General features: G+C 41.4%; 1 protein-coding gene across 7 annotated transcripts in view; it reads right to left on the minus strand.

Annotated features, from left to right (window-relative positions):
- LOC144773109 (betaine-homocysteine S-methyltransferase-like) overlaps positions 1-23643 on the minus strand; it is a 656112-nt gene that overhangs the window by 219263 nt on the left and 413206 nt on the right. For 5 of the 7 annotated variants that reach the window (XM_078657962.1, XM_078657963.1, XM_078657964.1 and 2 more), the window contains one exon: positions 11502-11578. The exons of 1 other annotated variant lie outside the window; for it this stretch is intronic. In XM_078657962.1, the coding sequence (XP_078514088.1) occupies positions 11502-11578 (77 nt within the window). Of the gene's footprint in view, positions 1-11154; positions 11190-11501; positions 11579-23643 lie in introns of those variants that run through there. One more of the 7 variants, XM_078657967.1, reaches the window with a different exon arrangement.

Consider the following 23643-nt stretch of genomic DNA (forward strand, 5'->3'; position numbering starts at 1 on the left):
GGAGAATTCCTCAAAAACCCTCTTCACTATCGTTAAGGATTTTGTGAATCCGCCTGCCCTGAAAGCCCAATCTACTCCCACACAGGGTCTCTGCGACGGACTATCCGATTTTTTCCAGGAAAAAATCATCAAACTATCGTCTCCCTTTGAGCCCGTACCTTCTAGCCCCCAGCTGGGTCTATCAGATACCCAGCTCTGCTCTTTTAATTCCTTTGCTGAGCTGACCTCAGATTCAGCCTTGTCACTTTTAAACCAGGTGAAGACTGGATCTCCTTTAGACCCAGTTCCGGCGAAAGTGATGGTCAATCTAGCCCCTGTTTTAATCAACCCTCTCCTCGCTATATGGAACTCTTCTTTGAATCATGGCCATTTCCCTTCAGTTTGGAAACAAGCCAGGCTGCTTCCTATTCTAAAGAAACCAGATGCAGATCCTTCCCAATTTAGCAATTACCGTCCCATTTCCCTTCTACCTAAACCTGCCAAAATTCTGGAGAAAGTGGTCCAGAAACAACTGGCCCTCTATCTAGAAACTAACCAGCTGCTGCATGATTCACAGTCCGGTTTTAGAACGGGATTCAGTACTGAGACTGCTTTGCTAGAGGTATCGGAGACGATTAGGGAATCGGTGGACAGAGGCGAGGAGGCCATGCTTGTCCTCCTGGACCTGTCCGCCGCATTCGATACTGTGTCTCATGATATCCTGGTGACTAGGTTGCAGCAGTTGGGGATCGGAGGCACAGCCCTGGCCTGGATCAAATCATTTCTCACAGGGAGATCTCAAAGGGTACTTCTCCGTCCTTTTGAGTCAGAAGACAAACCCCTTCTCTGCGGGGTGCCTCAGGGCTCTGCCTTGAGCCCTCTTCTGTTTAACGCGTATGTGGGCCCTCTTGCCAGGGTAGTCGAATCGTGGGGAGTCAGGGTGGTCTCTTATGCTGATGATACCCAGCTCATTTTTTCTTTTAGAGACCACTCTGACTCGCATTTTTCCAACTTTCGAAACTGCCTTGGCAACATCTGCACCTGGATGGCTTCTAATCATCTGGCCCTTAATACAGACAAGACCGAGGTGCTTTTCTTTAGTCAGAAACCAGCCCCCCCAGCCAACCTGTGGTGGCCAACGGTGCTGAACCCCCCTCCCAATCCAGTAGAGTCAGCCCGTAACCTCGACTTCCTTTTCGATAACACCCTGTCTTGCAAAGCCCAGGTTAATAAAGTCACCGCAGCTTGTTTTGGCAAATTGCGCATGATCAGGAAGATCTTCCCTTACCTTCCCCATACTTCCCGTAAAACAATTGTCCATGCTCTCATTACGGCACATCTGGACTACGCCAACAGCCTATATACTGGATCCCCCCTCTATCTCATTGATCGATTACAAATCGTTCAAAATGCGGCTGCCAGGCTTATTGGAAACATCCCTGCCCGCAACTCAGTCAAAGCATATCGGAAAGATTTACACTGGCTCCCTATCGCTCGTAGAGTTCAGTTTAAAATCCTTACCCTTGCCTTTCGAGCCATTCACGGAATAGGCCCATTCTATCTGAGCCAAAGACTCAAACTATCGAAGTCCAATAGAAACCTGAGGTCCAATAACCTACGTCTACTGGTGGTTCCCAGATTCAGGCTAGCCCGGAGCGGTGGCAGAACGTTCGGTGTGACGGCGGCTAAATTCTGGAACGACCTCCCTCTGGACCGTAGGTTTATCGAGTCTGAGCAGATCTTCAGACGTAAATTAAAAACCTGGCTGTTCACCCAACCTTGAGTAGGAGGGCTCCTGCTACACGAGGCTGGAGGGCAGGACCCGGGTTTCCTCCTCTGGTGATATTCTTGCTCTTTCAGCGCCGGGACACCCCCGACGGGGGTAGCTGCGCGCTTTATAAGCTTCTTAAATAATAATAATAATAATAACTAGAATGGGGGACGGAGGACCCTGTTCCGGATATAATGGAGAACAATTTGGCTGGAGCGGTTTGCCGAAACAAGTGAGTTTGAGACAACAGGGTAGCGAAAGTTTAGTCTGCCTTGAGATGTTTTGATAAGAGGATTATATTAGTTTCCTAACAAGACAGGGGATATATGTTTATGTATTGTAGGGATTCCCCTGCTTGAAAGGAGTAAAGGAGAGAGTACCTGGTTCAGAGTAAAAGAAGGACAGGTCAAACAATGTTGGACTGGTGGGAGTGAAAGAAAAGGAGTCTGAATCCTTAACATGATAAGCCCAAACGATAAGATTAGTGGGTGATAAACTGGGAATGTCAAGTAGGTTCGGACGCATTTGCAGTGGGCTTTAAGTATTTATTTAGTAGGACGTTGTGTCTCTCCTACAGGGGCCCAAAGACAACTGCCCGTCCTGGAATTCCAAGGGAGTCTTGCATTCCATGACGGCACAGCGCTCTGAACACGCATCATCTCATTTCTCCCCTTTTATAAAGAAGAGCAAACAACAAAAAAAGTGAAAAATATGATAAAGCAATCGAAAGAAACAAAGTTTCTTAACAGAAATATGATAAAAGGCATGACCAGAATTAATATCAAACAGTACCGCTTCCCACCCTTCTAACATCAAATGAAAAGCATTAGCAATAAAGTAAAAAAAACTCAATCTTAAATAAAATCTTGCCACTTGCTGGGTGTAAACTTGGGGTGAACACTCCTCCTCAAAACTCTATGCATGTCCCCCCCAATCAACCTGGTTGGATGATTGATTATAATTGCCTCTGTCAACATTGCAAGCACTGGGGTCTAGTGCTATATGATAAGTGTTGCACCAATTCCCGTCTGACAATTTGGCAGCATTCCTTCTAAGTTCACAAACTTCCAAAAGCCCTTTAAACTTGGAACAACCTTTCCCAACTAAACAAGGGTTGTTGACACATTCCCAATCACTAACTCTCAGTCTGCTCATACTACTTCCGCTAATATTTACCCTCTTGGCGCTGGAAGAATTGGAGTTGCTTCTCGCCACACTCCAAGACTCACTTACATTTGTGTTTTTAGGAAACAGCTTAGTCATCCAAAAAGGATACAACTCTGTGGCCGCTTTCCTGCTTCGCATAAGTTCAAAGGGAGTTTTTGTCGCAACACAGTGGGGTGTTGTTCTGTAACACCAAATCAGCTCTTTGATCGCTTTTTTCTACATCCATGTTACATCTCAAAGTGCATTGTATACATTCAACTAGAACTCTATAAAAACTTTCAACTTTACAGTTACTCTGGAGGTGATGTAACGGTGTCCTTATGTGTTTGATGCTACACTTCTCCACAAAAGACATAATTTCCAGAGAAGTAAACTAAACACCGTTGTCAGACAAGATCTCCCCAGGAATGCCTTCTCTTGCAAACACATCCTGAAAAAAAATGATCACATTCTTGGTTGTAGGTTCCTTAACACCTGTAACCTCCACCCACCTAGACAGGTGATCTATCATGACAATGAAATACTTCATGCAGTTGGGAAGAACATGATAAGATCCCAGAAAGTCCATACCCAAACGTTGCCACACTCTATCCGGAAATGTTACAATAGACTCGACTGTGCCTTCAGTTCTCAATACTTTGTCATTCACCCTGCACTTCTCGCAATGTTGAAAAAAAAAATCAATTTCATTATCCATTTTTGGCCACCAAAAGTCTTCCCTTAGTCTTCTTTTGGTGGCCGTCGAGCCTAAATGACCCGACTTCAACAATGCGTTGGCGAAAGCAAGAAGGTGGAATCCATTTATCAGCACGGACTAACTTTCCCCTTTCCACTGACAATTCATCTGACACTTTCCAGAATATTTCTAACTTATCAGACAGGTTTTTCTCTTTTGGCCAACCTGATTCAATCATCTGCAAGACATCTTTTAGTACAACATCATTGTTCACTTTTTGTATCCAATCACTCTCTTCCTTGCATATGCGGATATCACCAATATGAGAAACAAAGCATTCCTCAATTTCCAACTCCCAATTGTATTAGCTGGAATCTTCAATCTGTATTCTAGAGAGGCAATCTGCTCTGGTGTTTTCACCCCAGATATGTACTCCACAGAAAATGCAAACTCCGGTAACCTAGCAGAAAGTCTGGCAATACGGGCAGTAGTACGTTATCATTTTCTCCCAGATAAAATGTCTACTAATGGATGATGGTCGGTTCTCAGGATAAATGGCCTTCCCCACAGATATGCTCTGAACTATTCCACACTCACACACACGCCAAAAGTTCTTTTTCTATGACTGAATACTTGTGTTCGGGTTGACACAATGTTCTGGAGGCAAAATCCACAGTTGTTTCACAGGTATCATTTAGCTGAGTTAGTACTGCCCCTAATCCATATGCAGATGCAGCTACAGTGACAACAGTCTTTCTGCCTTCTACAAATGACTGCAAAGCAGGTGCCGAAGTTATGTCCTTTTTAACACTCTCAAAAGTGCTCTGACATAGTTCAGACCAAACAAATTCTTCCCCTTTTTTAATCAAGACTTTAAAACATTCAGTGATGGTGGCAAAATTTTGCATGAATTTGCGTAGAACTCACATAATCCTAAAAATGATAATAATTGCACTATTATTTTGTGGTGCAGGAGCATCTACAATACGTTTCACTAAGCTAGGTTCTGATTTCACGCCATGCTACAAAAATACATGGCCTAAATATTCGATTTCTCTTATTTTAAATGTGCACTTATCCTTTCGCAAAGTGGCACCCCTATTTTCCAAAACTTCCAATACATTGCTTAGAGCACAACCGTGTTCATGTTCTGTATTAGAGAAGATTAAAATATCATCTTGAAAGATGACAACATGTTTCATGCCATCAAACATTTCTGTCATAAGCCTCCGAAATACAGCCTCAGCAGAAGCTATACCAAAAGGCATTCGGCAGAATTGAAATACTTCATCGAGAGTTATAAAAGCTGTTAGATGGCGGGAACTCTCAGCTAGTTCAAATTGGTGGTAGGCCGCTCTTAAGTCTAATTTGCTGAACCAACTAGACCGACCAACCTTAGTAATCAGATCTTCAATTCTGGGCAGAGGGTAGTTGTTAACCCATATGGCTTCATTGGCACTTCTCATATCGACACACATGCAAAGTTCACCAGATCGTTTCTTTGTCAAAACTATGGGAGACAACCATAAAGTTGCTTCTGTTTTCTCAATGATGCCCTGTGCATACATATCTTTAAGCATTATAGAAAGGTTTCCCTTTTCACTCAATAGAATATTACGTAGTTTGTGCTTGACTGGTGAAACGACTTGTTTAACTTTAATAGTATATACAAAATCTGAAATTTTCCCCAACTTGTCTTGAAAAACATTACAAAATTTTCCATCCCATACATTTTTACTGTCACACACCAAACTTAATCTCCTTTTTTCAAAAGATATAGGTTGATCCAGACCTGGTCTTATTGTGATACCAAATTCCGCTTGACGAATTAGACCCAGGACATTTATTCCTCTTCTGGCTACGTATACTTTACCTTTAATGGATTCCTCCAAAATTTTTATGTCAGCCCAAAAAAACCCAATGAGAACTACTCTACTACCTTCGAATGCTACAGTTAGAATGTCTGGAGGGACCAAAGCTTTGCCATGCCAATTTATTTCAAAGAAATCATGAGAGATAATAGTTATGCATGCACTGGTGTCAACTTACAATTGAATTGTGTGACCTTCGATGGAAACATTGAGGTTCGGTCTACAACCAGTTTTTCATCATTGGTACTTACACATCTCACCCCCAGAACTAATTCTCTGCTTTCCTCATAATTTTCTTCATCAAAAGCTGCACTGTGTTCATTCAAAACACAGCGAACATTCGTTGTTATCACTGCCCTACACGCTCTTAAAAAATGACCTACTTTCCAACACTTTTTACATTGTTGACCAAGTACAGGACAAAACTTAAAAGAGGACACGTGATGGTGAGCCTCATCTTTAACAATGCATTCTCAGAGATTGTTGTGGCAAAATATTTGGTCTAGAAAACGTTTTAGGTCTCGGGTTTCCTGAAAAACCTTTGCTGGTGGGTTTACTAACTACTGCACCTGAAATCGTGGACTTAGCTAGTGATTCTTCCAGTAACCTTGCGTCGATAGAAGAACCCTCGATACTCTTAGCTAAGTCTATAGCTTTTTCTAACAATGGGTTCTTGCATGCTAGCAACCGTTCTTGTATTTTCTTGGAATAACATCTAGCTACTAATTGATCACAAATTAATTCTGTGGTGAACTTGTCAAACTCACATTTGGATGCTAACATTTTCAGAGCTGTAACATAAGTATCTATGCTTTCATTCGGTTGTTGTGTTCTTGTGACACATTTGTATATGTGTACAACCATATTCTTAGTCTTCAAAAAGTACTTGTATAGTTGCGCAACCGCTGTATCAAATTCCTCCTCCGCAGGAACATGTTCGGGTAAATGGTCATACCCATTTTGTCCGTCTACAAGTGATAATACATGTCTTACAGGTCTAAATGTTTGTCCCTCAATTGCTCCTAGATAATCTTTGAAGGATCTTAGCCACAAATTCCATTCTAAAGGTGGCTCTCAAGGTTCTTTTAAAAAACGGCGTAGGAGCTTGAATAATCTGCATGTTAAAAGGGTGTTGAATAATGTCGTAGCAAACCAATAGTTTGACAAGCGTGCAAGTCACTGTGTTAAAAGGTGTCGTAGAAATCCAAAAGTTTGACCAGCGTGCAAATCGCTGTGATCTGCACTATACACTGAGTGACCAGCAAAAAAATAATAATAATTGGAAAGAAAAAAAATAAGTGTAGAAATCACTGATGACACATTTGTATTACATACAAAATAAAAACATTATTAGAAAAGCGTGCAAATCGCTGTTTAATATTTGCCTAAAAATGTAGAATTGAGAAAAACTTTGGTTTACTTGAAGTTTGCTTAGAGAGGAATTCAGTCCTCTTTTCTTTAATGTTATTCTTTCTTCTCTTTTCTCTGCAACTGGGTTAAAGCATATTACCCAGAATTCGATTTGGGACTCAGCAATCTGCACAGAAGGAGCCCAGATGTGGAATCAGGTTGTTGCACAAGCTGTGCCTTTCAGCGCTGAGAATGGCTGGCAGGCAGTACGACGACTGAAGTCACCCGAAAGTAAGGATTTGTCTTTGAATAGCAGGCACTTTGCAGTATTAGAGTTGTCAGCGCAATTTTAATCAAACGCGACTGACTCACACGTCTCCGTGGTGCTTTTAACCCCTTGCCCGTGGCCGGAATTCCGCTCCTGTGCTGGACATTCCGATCGCGGGCGTGGTCATGACGGCTCCCGGCCGTCATCAGCACACGAGCACTGTAACGCATGACGGACGGGAACCGTCATCAGCACGCAAGGGGTTAAAAGAAGTATGAGGTCAGCCAGCATCTCGCGCTTCTCACGTCTCGCGCTGCAACCGTTGGTGCCTACGGCGAATTAAGCAATGAATAAGAACCGCTAAATAGTGGTAAAAACGTCTCTCACCTCGGAATGTGTTGTAGTATGTAGCGTTAGTCTACATTACCTAGAACAATGTTTTTGATTTTCTTTCGTGATTGATCCTCCCTTCAGTGTTGATCCTCTGGCCCCTGTCGTTTTAGTTTCATTTCCGCGTAGGTTAATGCTTTAAATATTCTTCATTGCCCACTCATTGCCAAGTTCATGTAGTAGGTTTGGATACATTTGCAGTGGGTTTTAAGTATTTATTTAGTAGGATGTTGTGTCTTTCCTACAGGGGCCCAGAGACAACTGCCCGTCCTGGAATTCCAAGGGAGTCTTGCATTCCATGACAGCACAGAGCTCTGAACATGCTTCACCAGATAATATGTAAGGAGTTTTTCCTTTTTTTTGTATTTTTCCTCTTTATGTATAAAAGAAAGGATATTTAACCCTGGGGCTCTCTGACGAACTTGAGGAAATTGTGATATATAAAAAATAAAGCACAAGAGGAAAAGCGACCACAAGAGTGGGTTTGTTGTTTTTATAAGTATATTAGGCATATAAATAAAAGAGGGTGTAGAATGCAGCATGACTAAGATTATACTTAAGCGTACAATGAATAACCAGGTAGTGTTCTGATTTTTTTTGAGAGACCCTTTGACGGTAATAAATGGAGAAAAGAAAAAACAATTGATGATATGTGTTTTAATATATAATGACATGGGTGGATGTACTCAATGCATTATCATTAAGGAGGTTTGCTATTAAGTGTTAATTGTGGGAATAAACAAAGCATGCAACTATTAAGTAAAATATGTTCAATAATGTCCAACCTGTATTCAGTTGCTTGAATATACAATGTATTTTGGTATGATGAGTCATAAATCATAAAATGCTATAGTAAAGTAATTATGTTTCTCTATCTGTTATATATATTGTTTTCAATTATATATCCTGATGAAGGTTGTGTCAACCATATCTAAACCCAAAGAAACGCTGCTTCAACAGATTTTTAAGAGAAGTGATGTGCAATATTAATATGCATTTTCGGCCCCAGGGGTGGGTTCCCTTGGGCTTCTGGCAAATCAGGGAGGGGGCTGCGCGGTCCCAATCCCCTTCATAAAAAAGCCCCGGGGGTGGGCTCCCAGTGGCATTAATCAATTAATGCAACCCGGACACAATTTTGTTTTTTTTTTAAATTTTTCGCTTCTGCAAGAATTTTGCTGGAGTTTAAAACATTTTTGATTTGGCCCTGAGCGGTTAACTTTAGGTCCCTCCCATGGGGCGTAGGGTGTCAGGACTAAGATCTAGCCTCCTTCCAAATTTGGTGCAATTCCGTTCAGCAGTTTTTTCTGTAGCCCAGCTTAAAGACATCTATGGAAAATGCATGGGGATTTTGCATTTTGGGATCCCCTTTGTCCTTGGCTCCACTTAATCAATCACTACAAAACTTTCCGTATACAAACTAGTCAAAAAGTAGCATAATTTCTGAAAGTTTCATGGAGATTCATCGAAAGGTGCCAAAGTTATTAGCAACACAAAAAAACACTTATCCTGTGGAACAACTGACCTAACTATAACTACCTAGTGGCAATCACCACTAGGTAATATGTATAAATATATATACACACACACATACATTACCTAATGCTGGTCGCCTGTAGGTAGTTATAGTTAGGACCTATTTTCCATAAGAAATTCGCAACATTCTATTCCCAATAACTTTGGCACCGGTTGATGAATCTTCACAAAATTTTAAAAACTCTTGGTCAGCTCCTAGTTTCGGGGTGATTCGGCAAGCGAGGGCCGAGAAAAAAGGGGGGGTCCTAAAACGTGTTTTCCCCATGCAATTTCCCATAGGAAACTTTAGACACGGTTACAGCCCGAACTGCAGAACGGAATTACACCAAATTTGGCAAAAAGGTAGCCCTTGGCTCAGAAAGAATCCTTTTTGTTAAATGGTGTAAATCCGTTCAGTAGTTGCTGAGTAAATTAAAATTAAAATCCTAACAGAAGCATATGCTAATTTATTCTCTCTGCAGACATATAAGTGCTTATAAACTTATTGTGATGATAACTATTAGCACTATGAGAACCCAGTTACTGTGTATGTACTTGGAGACTGAGTCAGGCATTCAGAAAAGCAATGGTACAGTCAAATGAGCACAATGTATGTGGTTACCCAACTCCTTCCAGACTATTAAGTCTCTCCTACTAAAGTCCAGGGAATAGTCTTGCCTATCTGCAGTCACACTGTCAGTCTGTGTCCAGTCTTAGAATCATGCTAACAGAAGCATGTGCTTTTTATTCTCTCTGCAGACATATACGTGCTTATAAACTTATTGTGATGATAACTATTAGCACTATGAGAACTCAGTCACTGTGTATGCACTTGGAGAATGAGTCAGGCATTCAAGAAAAGTGGAACAGTCAAATGAGCACTTTGTATGAGGTCCTCTAACCCCTTCCAGACTACTGAGTCTCTTCTACTAAAGTTCAGGGAATGGTCTTGCCTGTCTGGAATCACACTGTGAGTCCATTCTTAGAATCATCCTGACAGAAGAATGTGCTTTTTTATTCTCTCTGCAGACATATAAGTGCTTATAAACTTATCGTGATGATAAGTATTAGCACTATGAGAATCCCGTCACAGTGTATGCACTTGGAGTTAGGCATTCAGAGAAGCAGTGGAACAGTGAAATGAGCACATAGTATGCAATCCCCTAACTCCTTTGAGACTAATGAGTCTCTTTTTTTTTGTAAATATATTTTTATTGCAGGAAACAAATATAATCACACAGTAGGCACCTGCTCGATGGTACATAACAAATTCGCTGGCAGTATTAAAATATCCATACACGGCCATTCAGCCCACAACCCGGAGGTCGGGCGGCATTTGCATCGGATCCTTGGTGGATAGCTCCGCGTTCCATCAGTGTAAAACAGGTGAAAATGAATAGGTCCCTTCTGCTTTTCCAAACAACCCAAAGAAACTCCCTTCCCCTCCCAAACAGTCTTACCCCCCCAGAGGATTAGGTCCTAAGTCCCCAATGGTATAGTTCTCCGGTACTTGGCGGAAGCGAACGGCGCTCCCCTTCCCTCTTTCCGAGACTAATGAGTCTCTTCTACTAAAGTCCAGGGAATAGTTTTGTCTGTCTGCAATCACACTGTAATTGTGTGTCTAATCTTAGAATCATCAAGACAGAAGCAAGTCCTTATTTAATTTCTCTGCTGACAAATAAGCGCATAATAACTTATCTTGCAGAAAGTACAGGGTCACCTAATCCCTTGCAGACTATTGAGTCAGTCTTAGCAAAGTCCAGGGAATAGTCATGGTTTTCTGGAAACACTTTGTGAGTCTGTGTGTACTCTTTCTATCTAATTTCTCTACTGAAACTTAAGCACTTATAAACTTATTGGGCTGTCAACTAGTAGCAGCCTGTGAACCCAGTCACTGTCTATGCTCTTGAAGAATGAGTCAGGCATTCACACAAGCAATGGTATACTTTGCTGTGATCTACTACTACTCTAGGTACTCATTTACTGTGTATACATTTGTAAAAAACTTTTTGTTTGGAATAATTATTCAATTAGTACTTGTGTACTTCAGTAAATTAATTGTGATTACAAAAGCGTTTAAATGGTTTTTATATACAATGTGTTTGTTTAGTAATAGAAAAGTATATTTTATAGATTTATTAAAATACATGTATGTATATTTTTTTACAGATATGGTTTATCATCATTAAAATAATCTTATCATGCCTAAAAAAAACAGAAAAGAGAAAAGAACAGAAAAAGAACTATTATTTGAAGAAAATTCAGCAACAAGTATTGGATGACCAACAACAGGTGGGGAAAAAGAATAAGTCTTCCAGTAAGAGAACAAAATAATTTATTAAAACACTTTCAAAGCCTAGAAACTGTGTGCAGATTGTGCAAAGTACAAAGAATGCTTCAACCAGAAAAAAGAATATGAATAAAAACAATGGAAAAAATGGGAAATTACATTCAAAAGTTTAGATTATTCAACTGCATTAGCTGTATTGTTTAAGGACTAATGAAAAAAATACATACCTATCCACTTTGCTCCAAGGTCAGCCCATTCTACTGCATACGATGCTAAAGTATTTTCTAATATGCTTGCAGACCAGCTAAAATAAAAATGATTTAAAATGTATATAACTTTGGTGCAGTATAAAACAATTCTCATCATCTGCACCTAAATCATATTTTTAAACTATAAGCACTCAAGTTACAATTCTCCATATTTAACAAAACTTAGCCTTAGTATGTTTGGAAAGCTGCACCAGTGGCATCTTTTCAGATATACTGCTGAGTGAGTTATTTGATTTTTTTGTAAGGCATTACTGACTGAGGACCTGATTTAGAGTTTGGCGGAGACGGTACTCCATCGCAAACGTTACAGGGTACCCTCTATGCCAAACACACGGTTTGCGCACCTAATTTACAGACGGGTGGACCTTAAGTATGTCAGCAATGGAGTCTACGCCAACTCTGTCGCTGATGTACTTCTCCGATGGCCCGAGGGGGGTAGGTGCCATCATAGGTTTACATATATCACCGTCCACAAAATTTAGGGTGGACAGTGTTCTATTATTTCTTTCTGTTCGTGATTGCCAGGTTAAACATGGTGGAGAGGGACAGTAAAATAAAATATTGACCCCTGTACCATAGGAAACAGCTCCTACAGTGTGGGGGTCATTTAAAAAAAGATACTATTTTAGGGTTTTGTTTTAAAAAAAAACAAAAAAAAAACTGGTTATAAGTTTGACTGGCAGCTATTATGTTTTAAGGAGCTGTCCGTGTAACTTTTTATAAATTGACAACCGTGGCGGCCAATAATGTTCCTGAGCAGTGGGGTGGGTCACAAACGAGCGTGCGCACACACACACACACTCTCTCCCATCCACATGCACACCTATTCACATCATCCAGTCACAAGCGCACACATATACAGCCACCAATCACAATCATATACACATGTAGACACCCTTTCACGACAGGCATGAATGAATGAATATAATGAATGAATATAAAACTTCTAAAGCACGAACTTAGCCCAAAGGCATCAAGGCGCTGCAGACAGGATCAGAATATCAAAGTTCACAGGTTACTAAAACACAAAGATTGCGGGAGATGAGGGCTGGAAGAAGAGAAGAGCCAGGTCTTCAAGGATTTCCTAAAGGCAGAATGTAATTCCAAAGTGGAAATTGAGGGAGGAAGCAGATTCCACAAGTTGGCGCCGAACAGCGAGAACGCCCTCCCCCCCCCCCCCCATCTGGCTTTCCTAAACCTGGAAACTGTTACCCAATTCCTACTAGCCAATCTCAGGTTCTTGCTAGGGATATATCTGTGAAACAGTTTATTAATGCCTTCAGCACCCCTGTTTTGCAAGGCCTTGTGTACAAGACACAAGGCTTTAAACACAATGTTCCTCTGAAGTGGGAGCAAGTGAAGGCTCCTAATGGTGGATGAAACCGCATGAAATTTAGGAAGACCCATCACCAGCCTAGCCGCTGCATTCTGCACCAGTTGGCGACGATGCAGGAGTCCCTTATTTATTCCTAAGTAAAGTTCATTGCAGTAATCCAGCCTGGAAACCACAAGGGCGACCACTGCCTGTTTCCGAGCTGTAAGGGAGAGAAAACGAAAGATCTTCCTAAGAGTCATTATCATCCCAAAACAAGTTGCAACCGTTCTATTTATTTGTGACTTTAATGACAAAGAGGAGTCTACAATAATGCCTAGGTTCTTGACACTTAGACAGGACACAGGAAAGGCTCCTAGAGAAACAGGCCACCAGGCCTATGACCAAATATCCTGCTTGTCTCCAAAAATTATAACCTCAGTTTTATCCCCATTGAGTCTAAGATAATTCTCCACCATCCATGCAGCCACCGCTTCCATGCAATTATAGAAATTTGCTGCTGAGACACTCTCTGTGATGGAGATCAGAATCTGAGTGTCATCAGCGTAGGATAGGACTTCTAAACCAAAAGACCTAACCACAGCAGCAAGTAGGGCTACATAGATATTGAAGAGAGTAGGACTCAATGAGGATCCCTGAGGAACTCCACAAAACAATTTCTTGGGGGAAGACCAAAATTGACCCATCTTGACTATCTGTGACCGATCCATAAGGAAAGATGACAAAAGGTTAAGTGCAGATTCCTCTATGTATGTGTGCATGCTTGCACACATACATATACATGTGCACCCAACATAAAAAAAATGCACTGTGCTGCGGCAATGACAGGGGCAGGAGGGAAGTATTGGTGGTTCTGGAAGGCTTTGAGAAATGGAATGATGGACGATCCCTTTGCCTCCTCCATTGGCTGACCCAGTCATGGGTCAGCCAAAAAGATGAGGACCTTCTCTTCCTCGTTAAAGAGTTGGATGGGGTCAGTGAGACTTGCTGACGAGGTGTCACTGATGGACAATGGGCCCTAGGTACTTAAAGGGTTAATACTGAAGCGCCCAAGTCGGAGTGTATTGGTAACATGCCCCCTCGTCTTGAGGGGTAGGACCTTGCAATGGTTTGCCAGGCTGAAGAGGTTACACCCTCAGGGCTGTGAAATCTTCAGCCAAACAAAGTTCAGCTCAGGCAGCCAGGCACCTGCGCTTTTAGCGCATGTACAGTGCCTGACTGCCTGACCCAAAAATGAAGAGTGTCTGTCGGCTGACCTTTGCTCAGGTTGACAGACACTCTTCATGCTTTGAAAAAAGATGGAGGCAGGACTACTCCACCCTCAATGATGGGCTGTGCCTGATTCACAGTAAACTCGAAATGCGGAATATGGGTACTCCATCAAGGGACTGAGTAGATTACACCTTCGCCCTGATGGCGTAAATACCTTACTGAGCACTTTGAATCAGGCACTGATTCTTTTGATTGTTTTGAGAGGCTTTGAATCGTCCCAATGTTTCATAGTGGATATGTTTAATGACGCAATGTGAAAAGGCAGACCAAAGCATATATATTTTTTTTCTGGTTTTCTCTCTAACCCCCCACCCAGATTGAGGATGATCCATTCCCCTTTTGATACTGGACAGATTTATTCTGGCCGTTGAATGAAGTAAAACTCAAACTATTTCCAGTATGGGAAAAGATTGTGTAGGAGGCTGTGAATGACTACAAAGGTGAGTTTATGTTAGTTTGCAACTTACGAGGTATACCACACCCTGATCTGTCCACTGCCCTCCCTTTGTGTGAGGTTAACTGCTGTGCAATTCCATGCAGTACCATGCAGTAGTGGTGGAGAGTTACAGAACAGTAAAACCATTTATATCTGATATGTATCATCTGTCAATAGCTATCAGGATCTGTAAACTGGAAACTAAACAATTAAGAGTGACACAAGTATTTTAGAACCTAAATTACAATTAGGTGTGCGAATAGATTATTTCATAAATCATCAAAAACAATTACTAGACCTTTAGATCTAGTAACTTCAATAATCTACTTGACCCAATTTTAATGTACTTGACCCGTGTACTGGTCTCAAATTGTGTAATGCTAGGCAAATATTTTGTCTTATGGAGCAGCCTTTTTCTTTATTGTCACATCAGAGACTACCTTCACATATGCAAGTTCAGTATTTCTGCTGTACAAAAAAACTATTTTTTTACTGACTAAATGTTTGCCTCATGTATAACAAGAATAAAGCCCATTTATAGGGTACACATGATCCCTGGCTTGCCTCTTACTTCGCTAATAGCATTGTCATCTGGGCAGGAGCAGTAATAATTCCCATTTCATGTTTAAAACTCACTTTTCATACATATATTACCAAAGTATGATGTGATAGTGCACTGTCATTTACAGATAGAATATTTTTCATTGAAATGGCCACAAAACTTTTCCACCAACATGTAGTTTTACTGATAATAGCACATAAACAATGTTTGGAAATTGAGTTACTGCAAAGATATTTAAAATGTACACATGACCAAGTAAAGTGCTCTAATTTGTTCTGATCCTATAAAAATATATTTTTTACCACAGAATGACATAAATGGGTCTTCATAAATAGTGAAATATATTTAAAATGTTCACTTAGCTGTATCCGTGTTGTGTTAGAAAAAATCCTGACATATTACCGCCTTTCATTTAACATGCTTTGCACAGTCAAGTCATCACACAGTACACTTTACAAAATATTCTAACTTAAGTCACAGAAAGAAAGATAACTGTAGGAAGACAAACTGACATTTGACCTCCTTCTCTGAAAGACAGCAAATGTGACAAGATAACAAGATTTAAAGGCATTTGTATTGCTCTTTCACTTTGTGAGCAATAAAGATGCCTTTAAATCTTGTTAACTTGTCACATTTGCACTGCTTTCAGGCAGAGGTTAAAAGTCAGTTTGTCTTCCTACATTTACTTTTTGTTCTGTCACTGAAGTTAAAAGGATTTTCAACTTGCCAAAAAGGGCAAGCAGTCCTGAAAAATAGCTAGTCCTGGATAAATCTTGCCTGGGTGGGCAAGTGGATTTTTCTAGCCGTGGGAGAGCAAATTACTGTCAGTAATTTTAATAGTAGGGTTTTGACCTTGTGTATACATTACGAACAATAGGTTGAGAGGGCAAGACAAAAAGGAGAGTTAGAGAGACAACAAGAGAGAAAAAGAATATTGCGGGTTTTCACTATGCTTTGGCAGGCACATTCCTATCGAAGTTGTACACAAAATAGCTTTCTGAAGTTGTAAACAGCTCTGCATGCCTGGGAGTTTGTACTGTCACAGATTCAGAGGCTACTCCTATAATACTTAGGGCCTTACTATGAGTACGGCGGTTCTAGGACTGCCATACTAGTGGTGGCAGTCCGACCACCACCACCATTTTGGTTCTGCCTGCAGTATTTCGAGTGTGGCAGTTGGACCGCCATTTACGTCAGGATCCAGGATTCTGCAGCGTTGGCGCAGTACTTAGTGGCAGAAATATGCTGGCATAATCTGAGTTGCTTTTCCACCGCCCATTTCATGGCAGTGAGCCCGCCATGAAAAGGGTGGCAGAGATGCAACTATGGGGGCCCTGCTGCTTCTGGGCCTGGGGGTTCATGCAGGGGGGGGCACATGTTGTGCCCCCTGGAATTGCACCCCCGTTTCTGTACAGTGTGGCATGCACAACATGGTGCATGCCACACAGTGCAGGAACATAATACAGGTGCTGTCACAGCAGCGCTGTGCAGTAAAGGCTCTCCTATGAGCCTAACATACCACCGCTGTGTGACAGCCACAGCACCGCCCACCCACACAGGATTACTTTATCTAGTGGGATGGCACACAACAGGCTTAGCGGTATGTACAATGGTGGCGGTATCACAAAAGGACTGCCAAACTCTTAATAAGGGCCATACACTTTCCACACAAATATTGATGACAAACGGACGTAATGTGGGTAAATGTGTGCCTTTCAAACCGACAATGAAACTCAACCAACTCTGTAACATCACATCAAAATGTTTACTGGGTAAAAATGGAGCAGGTGAAGAGTACAATAGGATCATTGAAGTTTGGGGATGCTGTAAAGCAAATCTTCCTCGCCCTGCCCATGAGATTAAAAATGAATCTACTCTGCCTCGTCTTGCCCAAGGGTGAAGGGGGAAACTACACAACTCCCTTTGTATTGCCCAATAGCAGGGTTGACTGTATACAAAAGTCAAAGTCAAAGTCAAAAAAGTTTATTTTTGTTACGGTACTCTTTTGAGGACCACAAAATAAAATATATACTTTATACATTTTCATTTAATACATTTTCAATGAAATTTTCAAAAACTTAAAAATTCTATAACAGACATATTCATTTGGGGGGTTTTTGCATATTGATAAAAAGTCCTTTGAGTTTACAATCCTACAGGACCGATAAATGGGCGTAAGACATGTTAACCTTGCGTTTACTATTTCTGCGTTTGGACATATAAAAAGAAGATGTTCCAAATTCTGATTGCCCCCTTGACAAAGAGTACAAAGAGCTGAACTGTCTGATCTCCAGGAAGAAGTAAAAGTTAATACAGGAAGTATTCCCAGGCGCAGCATCATAATTGCACGCCTTGCACCGTGTATAGGAGTATAATCTAGATAAGACTGATTTTGCTTATATTCCTGGGAGTCTGCATAGTTCTTATACGAGGATAGTCTATCACAATGTAAGTGGTCAATCTCGTAACTCAGTTTGGGGGTGAAGTTTTTTAGAAAAAGTTTGAGTTGTGCTGGAGACCACATAGACAAAATTTCCACACTAACTTTTGCGAGCTGAAAGGCCTCTCGCATATTTTTGGAAAAAGTGAGAAGGGTAGAACCGATGTTGAATGTCTCGACTTTTAGTAAACTTCGTAGAGTGCCTTCTTTTGAATGGAGAAGGTTATAGGCCCACCTTATGATACTAGCTACGGCTGTGGCATAGGCACTCGTGATGGTACATTCCAGTCTCAACGCCTGTACTGGGGTAGATGTAGAGATTTTCAGTACATTTTTTAATATTTTACCTTCAGTTGAGTCCATATAGGTCCATTGTTTAAAAAGAATGTATTCCGAAGCATAAGACAGGACCGGTGGAATCTTGGCTCGGTAGACTTGTATTAGTGCAGAGAAATGCCTATGTCCAGTGGCAGAATATAGGCGAGACAAAGCCCCAGCATGTAGGTCACTTTTCCTTTTTAGGTGATTAATTTGACTGTTGTTACTCATATTTTGTGAGAAGATTCTGCCCAGATATGTATATTCCTTTACCTGCTCTAGCTTCTCACCTCCCAACTTCCATTCGTATCTCACCCTTTTCTTCTGTTTTGCAAAGGCAACCACTTTGGTTTTATTTATATTTGGAATTAGAAAATTTTTCCTAGAATACTGGTGTAAAATGTCTAGAAGATTTTGAAGTCCAAAGGGAGTTAGGTCAAACATGACTATGTCGTCCGCGTACAGCAGGGAGTGAATATACTCAGTGGCTATCTTTGGCGGAGTACTTAGCCCTTGTTGTAGTTGGGATGGTAAGTCACTTAAATACAAAGAAAATAAAATTGGAGCCAAGAGGCACCCTTGTTTTAGGCCATTTGATGTTCGTATTATCTTCGATAGACCCTTATCACTCCCCATTTGGACACGGCACCAGGTGTCACTATGTAGATTCACTATTAAAAGCAATAGCTGTTCCGAAATGCCCATTCTTCTTAATTTTGACCACAGGGTCGGTCTATCCACTCGATCAAAGGCTGTCGAGTAGTCAATGAACGCTGCATAGATGGATTGCTTTTTCCCTGATACATACTTATCTAAAATGGTTTGGAAGATTGCTACATTGTCGGTCACTGCGTGATTTGGACGAAATCCAGACTGAAACTTAGGAATTAAACCCAATGAAAATGCCCAAGTTTTCAGCCTATCCAAAATTTCTGCTGCAAAAATCTTCCCGGCAGCGTCCATGAGGGCAATTTGTCTATAATTTCCCGGTATACTTCTTTTTCCTTTTTTGTAAATCGGGATAATTATACTTCCCTTCCAGGAGTTTGGCATTTTGCCACTGTCGAATATATAATTAAATAGTGGCGAGAGCAACCGTCCCCACTCTTTATGGTCGATTTGATAGACCTTGATAGGTATCTGATCGGGGCCCGATGCACCCGTGCTTCTTGCCTTTCTGATATTCATAGAGACAGACACTACCGACGTTTTGTTGATTTTTGTATCATTCGTTTCCAAGATTTGTACTTCAGCCTCACCATTATTAATAGACTTGTTCAGTCTATATAGCTCACGAAGGTAAATTTCCCAGTCTTCTTCTGAAATGGGAGTTGCTTCCAGCTTTTTTTTGGATCCTGTCATTATTGCAATCAGGGCCCAATATTTGCGCTGGTTGTTTTGTTTAACTGCTTGTTGGATTTCAGTCCAATTGGAGTCCTGCTTCAGTTTTTTCTGTTTAGTTTTTTCTCGTCGTATTTGGTTCTTTAATCTATTGATTTCCTTTTTATTTGTAGACGAGAAATTCAGATACTGGGCTCGTATCAACCTATTAAGTTGTTTTACGACTGGTTGATTTGAATTTTTATGCTTACTTCTCCATTTGCTTTTTACTGATATGGTGTGTTCTAACTTACTTTGTAAAGCATGTTTGAGCTTATTTGTTATGTAATCAAAGTTCTTTATAGGATCGACTGAGTACATGGTAGTCAACAGATTGGTATGGGAGATTAATAGCCTCAGATGGTCCAGATTTTCTGTCCCCCAATAAATTCGACGCCTCATTGCGTTTACTTCCATTTTGGTTTTATGAAACATTGGCTGGTTCTGGAAAGTAGACTGTGCAGTCCATTGGGTTGATAGATATAAAAGAGCATGATCACTTTCCTCATTGAATATAATCGAAAGTTGAATCATTTGTTCTTTTTCTCCGATCCCACATATAAAATAGTCAAGGATAGAGGGAGATCCGTTTCCCTGCCTTGTGTACGATGCTGGTTTATCACCATGGATATTACCATTAATATTGTCCCATTAATACTGGGGAGAAATGATAGTAGTGCACGACCTCTCTTGTCTGATTTTGTTCCTTTTGGGAGTACAGGGAGTGATGTTTCCAAAGATTCCTCTTTAAAGAGAAGAGCCCATTTCTTTATTTCGCAGTTTGAAATTTTTGCGTTCAAGTCTCCCATTATAATATATGACAAATAAAGTTGATCTTCGATGATGTGAGTGATGATCTCCATTAGGCGGTCAAACAGCAAATCACAGTTGTTACTGGGAGGTGCATAGATGTTAAAAAGCAATATTTTTTCAAATGTGGCTGACGTTTGAGTTTTAAGTGATACCTTTAGACATTGTAGATTATCTGTGTTTGTATTAATTATTTCCTGTGACCAAGAGTGATCTTCTTTTAGTAAAATTGCTAGACCACCCTTGGCGTGCCCCCTTCTAGATCTTTTTGCCAGAGTTTCATATACGTAGTATCCTTTTTGTTTAAAGGGATTAATTAACCATGTTTCCTGTAAACCAATAATATCTGGGAAGTTTTTAGTTGCATGCTTCATTTTTTTGTCAGTTTTCCCAGCCAAATTCCAAGACAGTAGCGTCAGACCTTTGCTAAACTTGATATTGTTGGGGATTAACCGTTTTTTTGCTATTTAAAGTTTCTGATAACCATGCCCAAGATTTTATTGAGTTCTCAGTATTACTAGAGCTTGAGTCCCGGGACCATACTGACCTCTCACCTTGCATTACTTGTATTTTAAGTGAGTCTTTTCTCGTAATATTTGATACTGATTCTCCCCAATATGAACTGACATTTTCATTTCTTCTGTTAGTTTGTCCTAGTATACCTTTGTTCTGATTGTTGGTTTTAAGATCTACTACAGAGATTACGTCATAGCCATTCTTGTGTAGAATTTCCTTCTCTCTGATTATTATTCCGGGCAAAACTGGAGAAAAAAAGGATACCTGTACTAGTTTATCATTTTCTTTTTTTGGAAAAAGTACTAGGTCGATTTCTTTGCTTGTCAGAGAGTTCAGGGATGGTATTTCTTGTAAAAGATTGAGTATTCTACCACGATTCAACGGCATCTTATCTGTGGGAAATAATTCTTCAATAATTATGTGCTTAGATAGAATTCCTTCCCATGGTTGAGATTTCTTGTCATGAGGTTCTTTAGTATCCATGGTATTTCGTGCTGTTGTTCTATTTTCTGTCAGTGGACAATATTCTTCTGCTTTTGGATTCAAAAGTTTTGCCAACGGTGTTTTTTGAATTTCTGGAGAGTTCACCAAGTTTATGGGAGTGAATTTTTGAAATTTAAGTTTATTCCCTTTTTTCCTCTGTATTCTTCTTAGTGGTTTTCTCTTCTTCTTCCCCCTTGCATTTTCCCTGTCATTACTTTTTTCAGACCTTTCTCGTTGGCTGCGTTTCTGTTCAGCGGTAACTCCCGATGACTCTGCTTTATTGTCCCCAATAAAACGAGCAGGGTGGTGGCAGCTCTCTGTTTTGTTTGTTGGGTTAGCACAGACTGCGAGGGGATCCTCCTCTGGACGCTACCGGCCACTGTGAAACGCTGACAGCATTTGATTTAAAAAAATGTATTTGTCACTTATGCAATTGAATCAATAATTGTATTTTTAAATAATCCACTCGCTTAACTTACTTTGTGTGCATTACCCCCACCCTTTGCCCCGGTCCATCCCGGCTCTGTGCCGTTTGCGTGGAGGGCAGGGTCAGCTCCATTGCGCCTCAGCGCTGGCTCTCCAATTACAAGGGAGCTAGTGTCTTAGCTGGGGGCGGGGTTCTGGATTTAAGGCGAAGCATCAGCGAGCCACTCGACTAAACGAGCAGGGTGGTGGCAGCTCTCTGTTTTGTTTGTTGGGTTAGCACAGACTGCGAGGGGATCCTCCTCTGGACGCTACCGGCCACTGTGAAACGCTGACAGCATTTGATTTAAAAAAATGTATTTGTCACTTATGCAATTGAATCAATAATTGTATTTTTAAATAATCCACTCGCTTAACTTACTTTGTGTGCATTACTCCCACCCTTTGCCCCGGTCCATCGCGGCTCTGTGCCGTTTGCGTGGAGGGCAGGGTCAGCTCCATTGCGCCTCAGCGCTGGCTCTCCAATTACAAGGGAGCTAGTGTCTTAGCTGGGGGCGGGGTTCTGGATTTAAGATGGCCACCCGGAAGCGCAGCGGTAGAGCGCAGCGGGAGCGCCGTCTCCGCGCCGAAGCCGCGCCAAAGGGGTGCCAGTCTGCGCCAGTCCGCGCCGGGTTCGTGCCGCGTGCCACCTCCTCTGCCCACCACTCACCCCAACAACCCTCTAAGGTAACTACCTATCCCAGGTCACAACTCCTGAGTATAGGCAACAGATTACCGGACAAGAAATGCTCCCATTTTGCTTTTAGTTCATTGTATAATTCTTTATACTCCGTCTGCTCTAACTGCGCGTTCACAACTACACCTGCTATCCCCCAACATCCCTTGGTCACACCTTCAGGGGATGACAGCGCTACATATATAAGCTGCATTCTGATAAATACACGCTCTCTCGTTAAACACAGGAATGACGTCGCAGAACTAATAACCAGCCAAAACATTGACATTATGTTTATTACTGAGACCTGGGCAGATCTTGCATCTGGCCCGGATTTCAACGTCGCTACTCCAGCTGGCTATCAAGTAACAAGACTAGATAGGGCATCAGGGAAAAGAGGAGGAGGGCTGGCTATTATACATCGAGCTAACCTAGCCTTAAAAACCGAACCGCTTGATTACTGCTGTGCGGAAGCCCTTGCCTTTACAATCTCTCTTTCTCCCACACAAACTTTTAAAGGAACCCTCCTCTATCGATCACCCACCTCACGCACGCTTTTCCTAAAATCTCTCAATCCTTTAATAGAACCAGTAGCCGCTAATCAGGACTACACCATATTGGGTGATTTTAATTTCCATTTGGAGAATGCGAACGATAAGGACTCGCGTACGTTGATCTCGGACTTTCGGGCCGCTGGTTTAGAACAGCAGATCACTACAGCTACCCATCAAGCGGGGCATACCTTAGATGCCTTATTTACCAACAATGCCCACATCACCATCTCTACAGTACTCCCTCTTACCTGGACAGATCACCTAGCTGTCAAATTCATAATTTCACTTAAATCTTATAAGAATCTTCCCTCTAGCACCTGCCCTTCTATCCTATGTCGCGACTGGAAAAACATTGATGTCACTGCCTTACGTAACATACTGGAATCTTCGATACCCGAAGATCGATCTGATCCCCACGAAGCGTCTCAGAACTACCAACGCTGGCTATTTAAGGCATTAGACCACCTAGCTCCCCCAAAAAAAATGCAGCCAAACCGCGTCAAACCTTCTGCGGCCTGGTTCTCGGAGTCATTACGGCTCGAGAGACAACGCTGCAGAAACTTGGAGCGACGTTGGCGCAGGAACTATGCCAACCCCGACCGGGAGATCTACAAGAACGCGATGACTAGCTACAAAAAGCTGATCACTGCCGAAAAATGCGCCTTCTACAGTACACAAATAGAAAATGCCCTCAACTCTAACAGACAGCTCTATAAGGTAGTAAAAGACCTAGCCAATCCTCCGGCTCCACCTTCCATCGAACCATCCCAATCATTTTGCAATAAGGTGGCAGACTTCTTTCAGGCCAAGGTTAACGATATTTTCGATAAATTCACCATAATACCGAAGGCAGACGGA

This window comes from Lissotriton helveticus, chromosome 8 (assembly GCF_964261635.1).
Source record: "Lissotriton helveticus chromosome 8, aLisHel1.1, whole genome shotgun sequence".
Taxonomy (NCBI): Eukaryota; Metazoa; Chordata; class Amphibia; order Caudata; family Salamandridae; genus Lissotriton; species Lissotriton helveticus.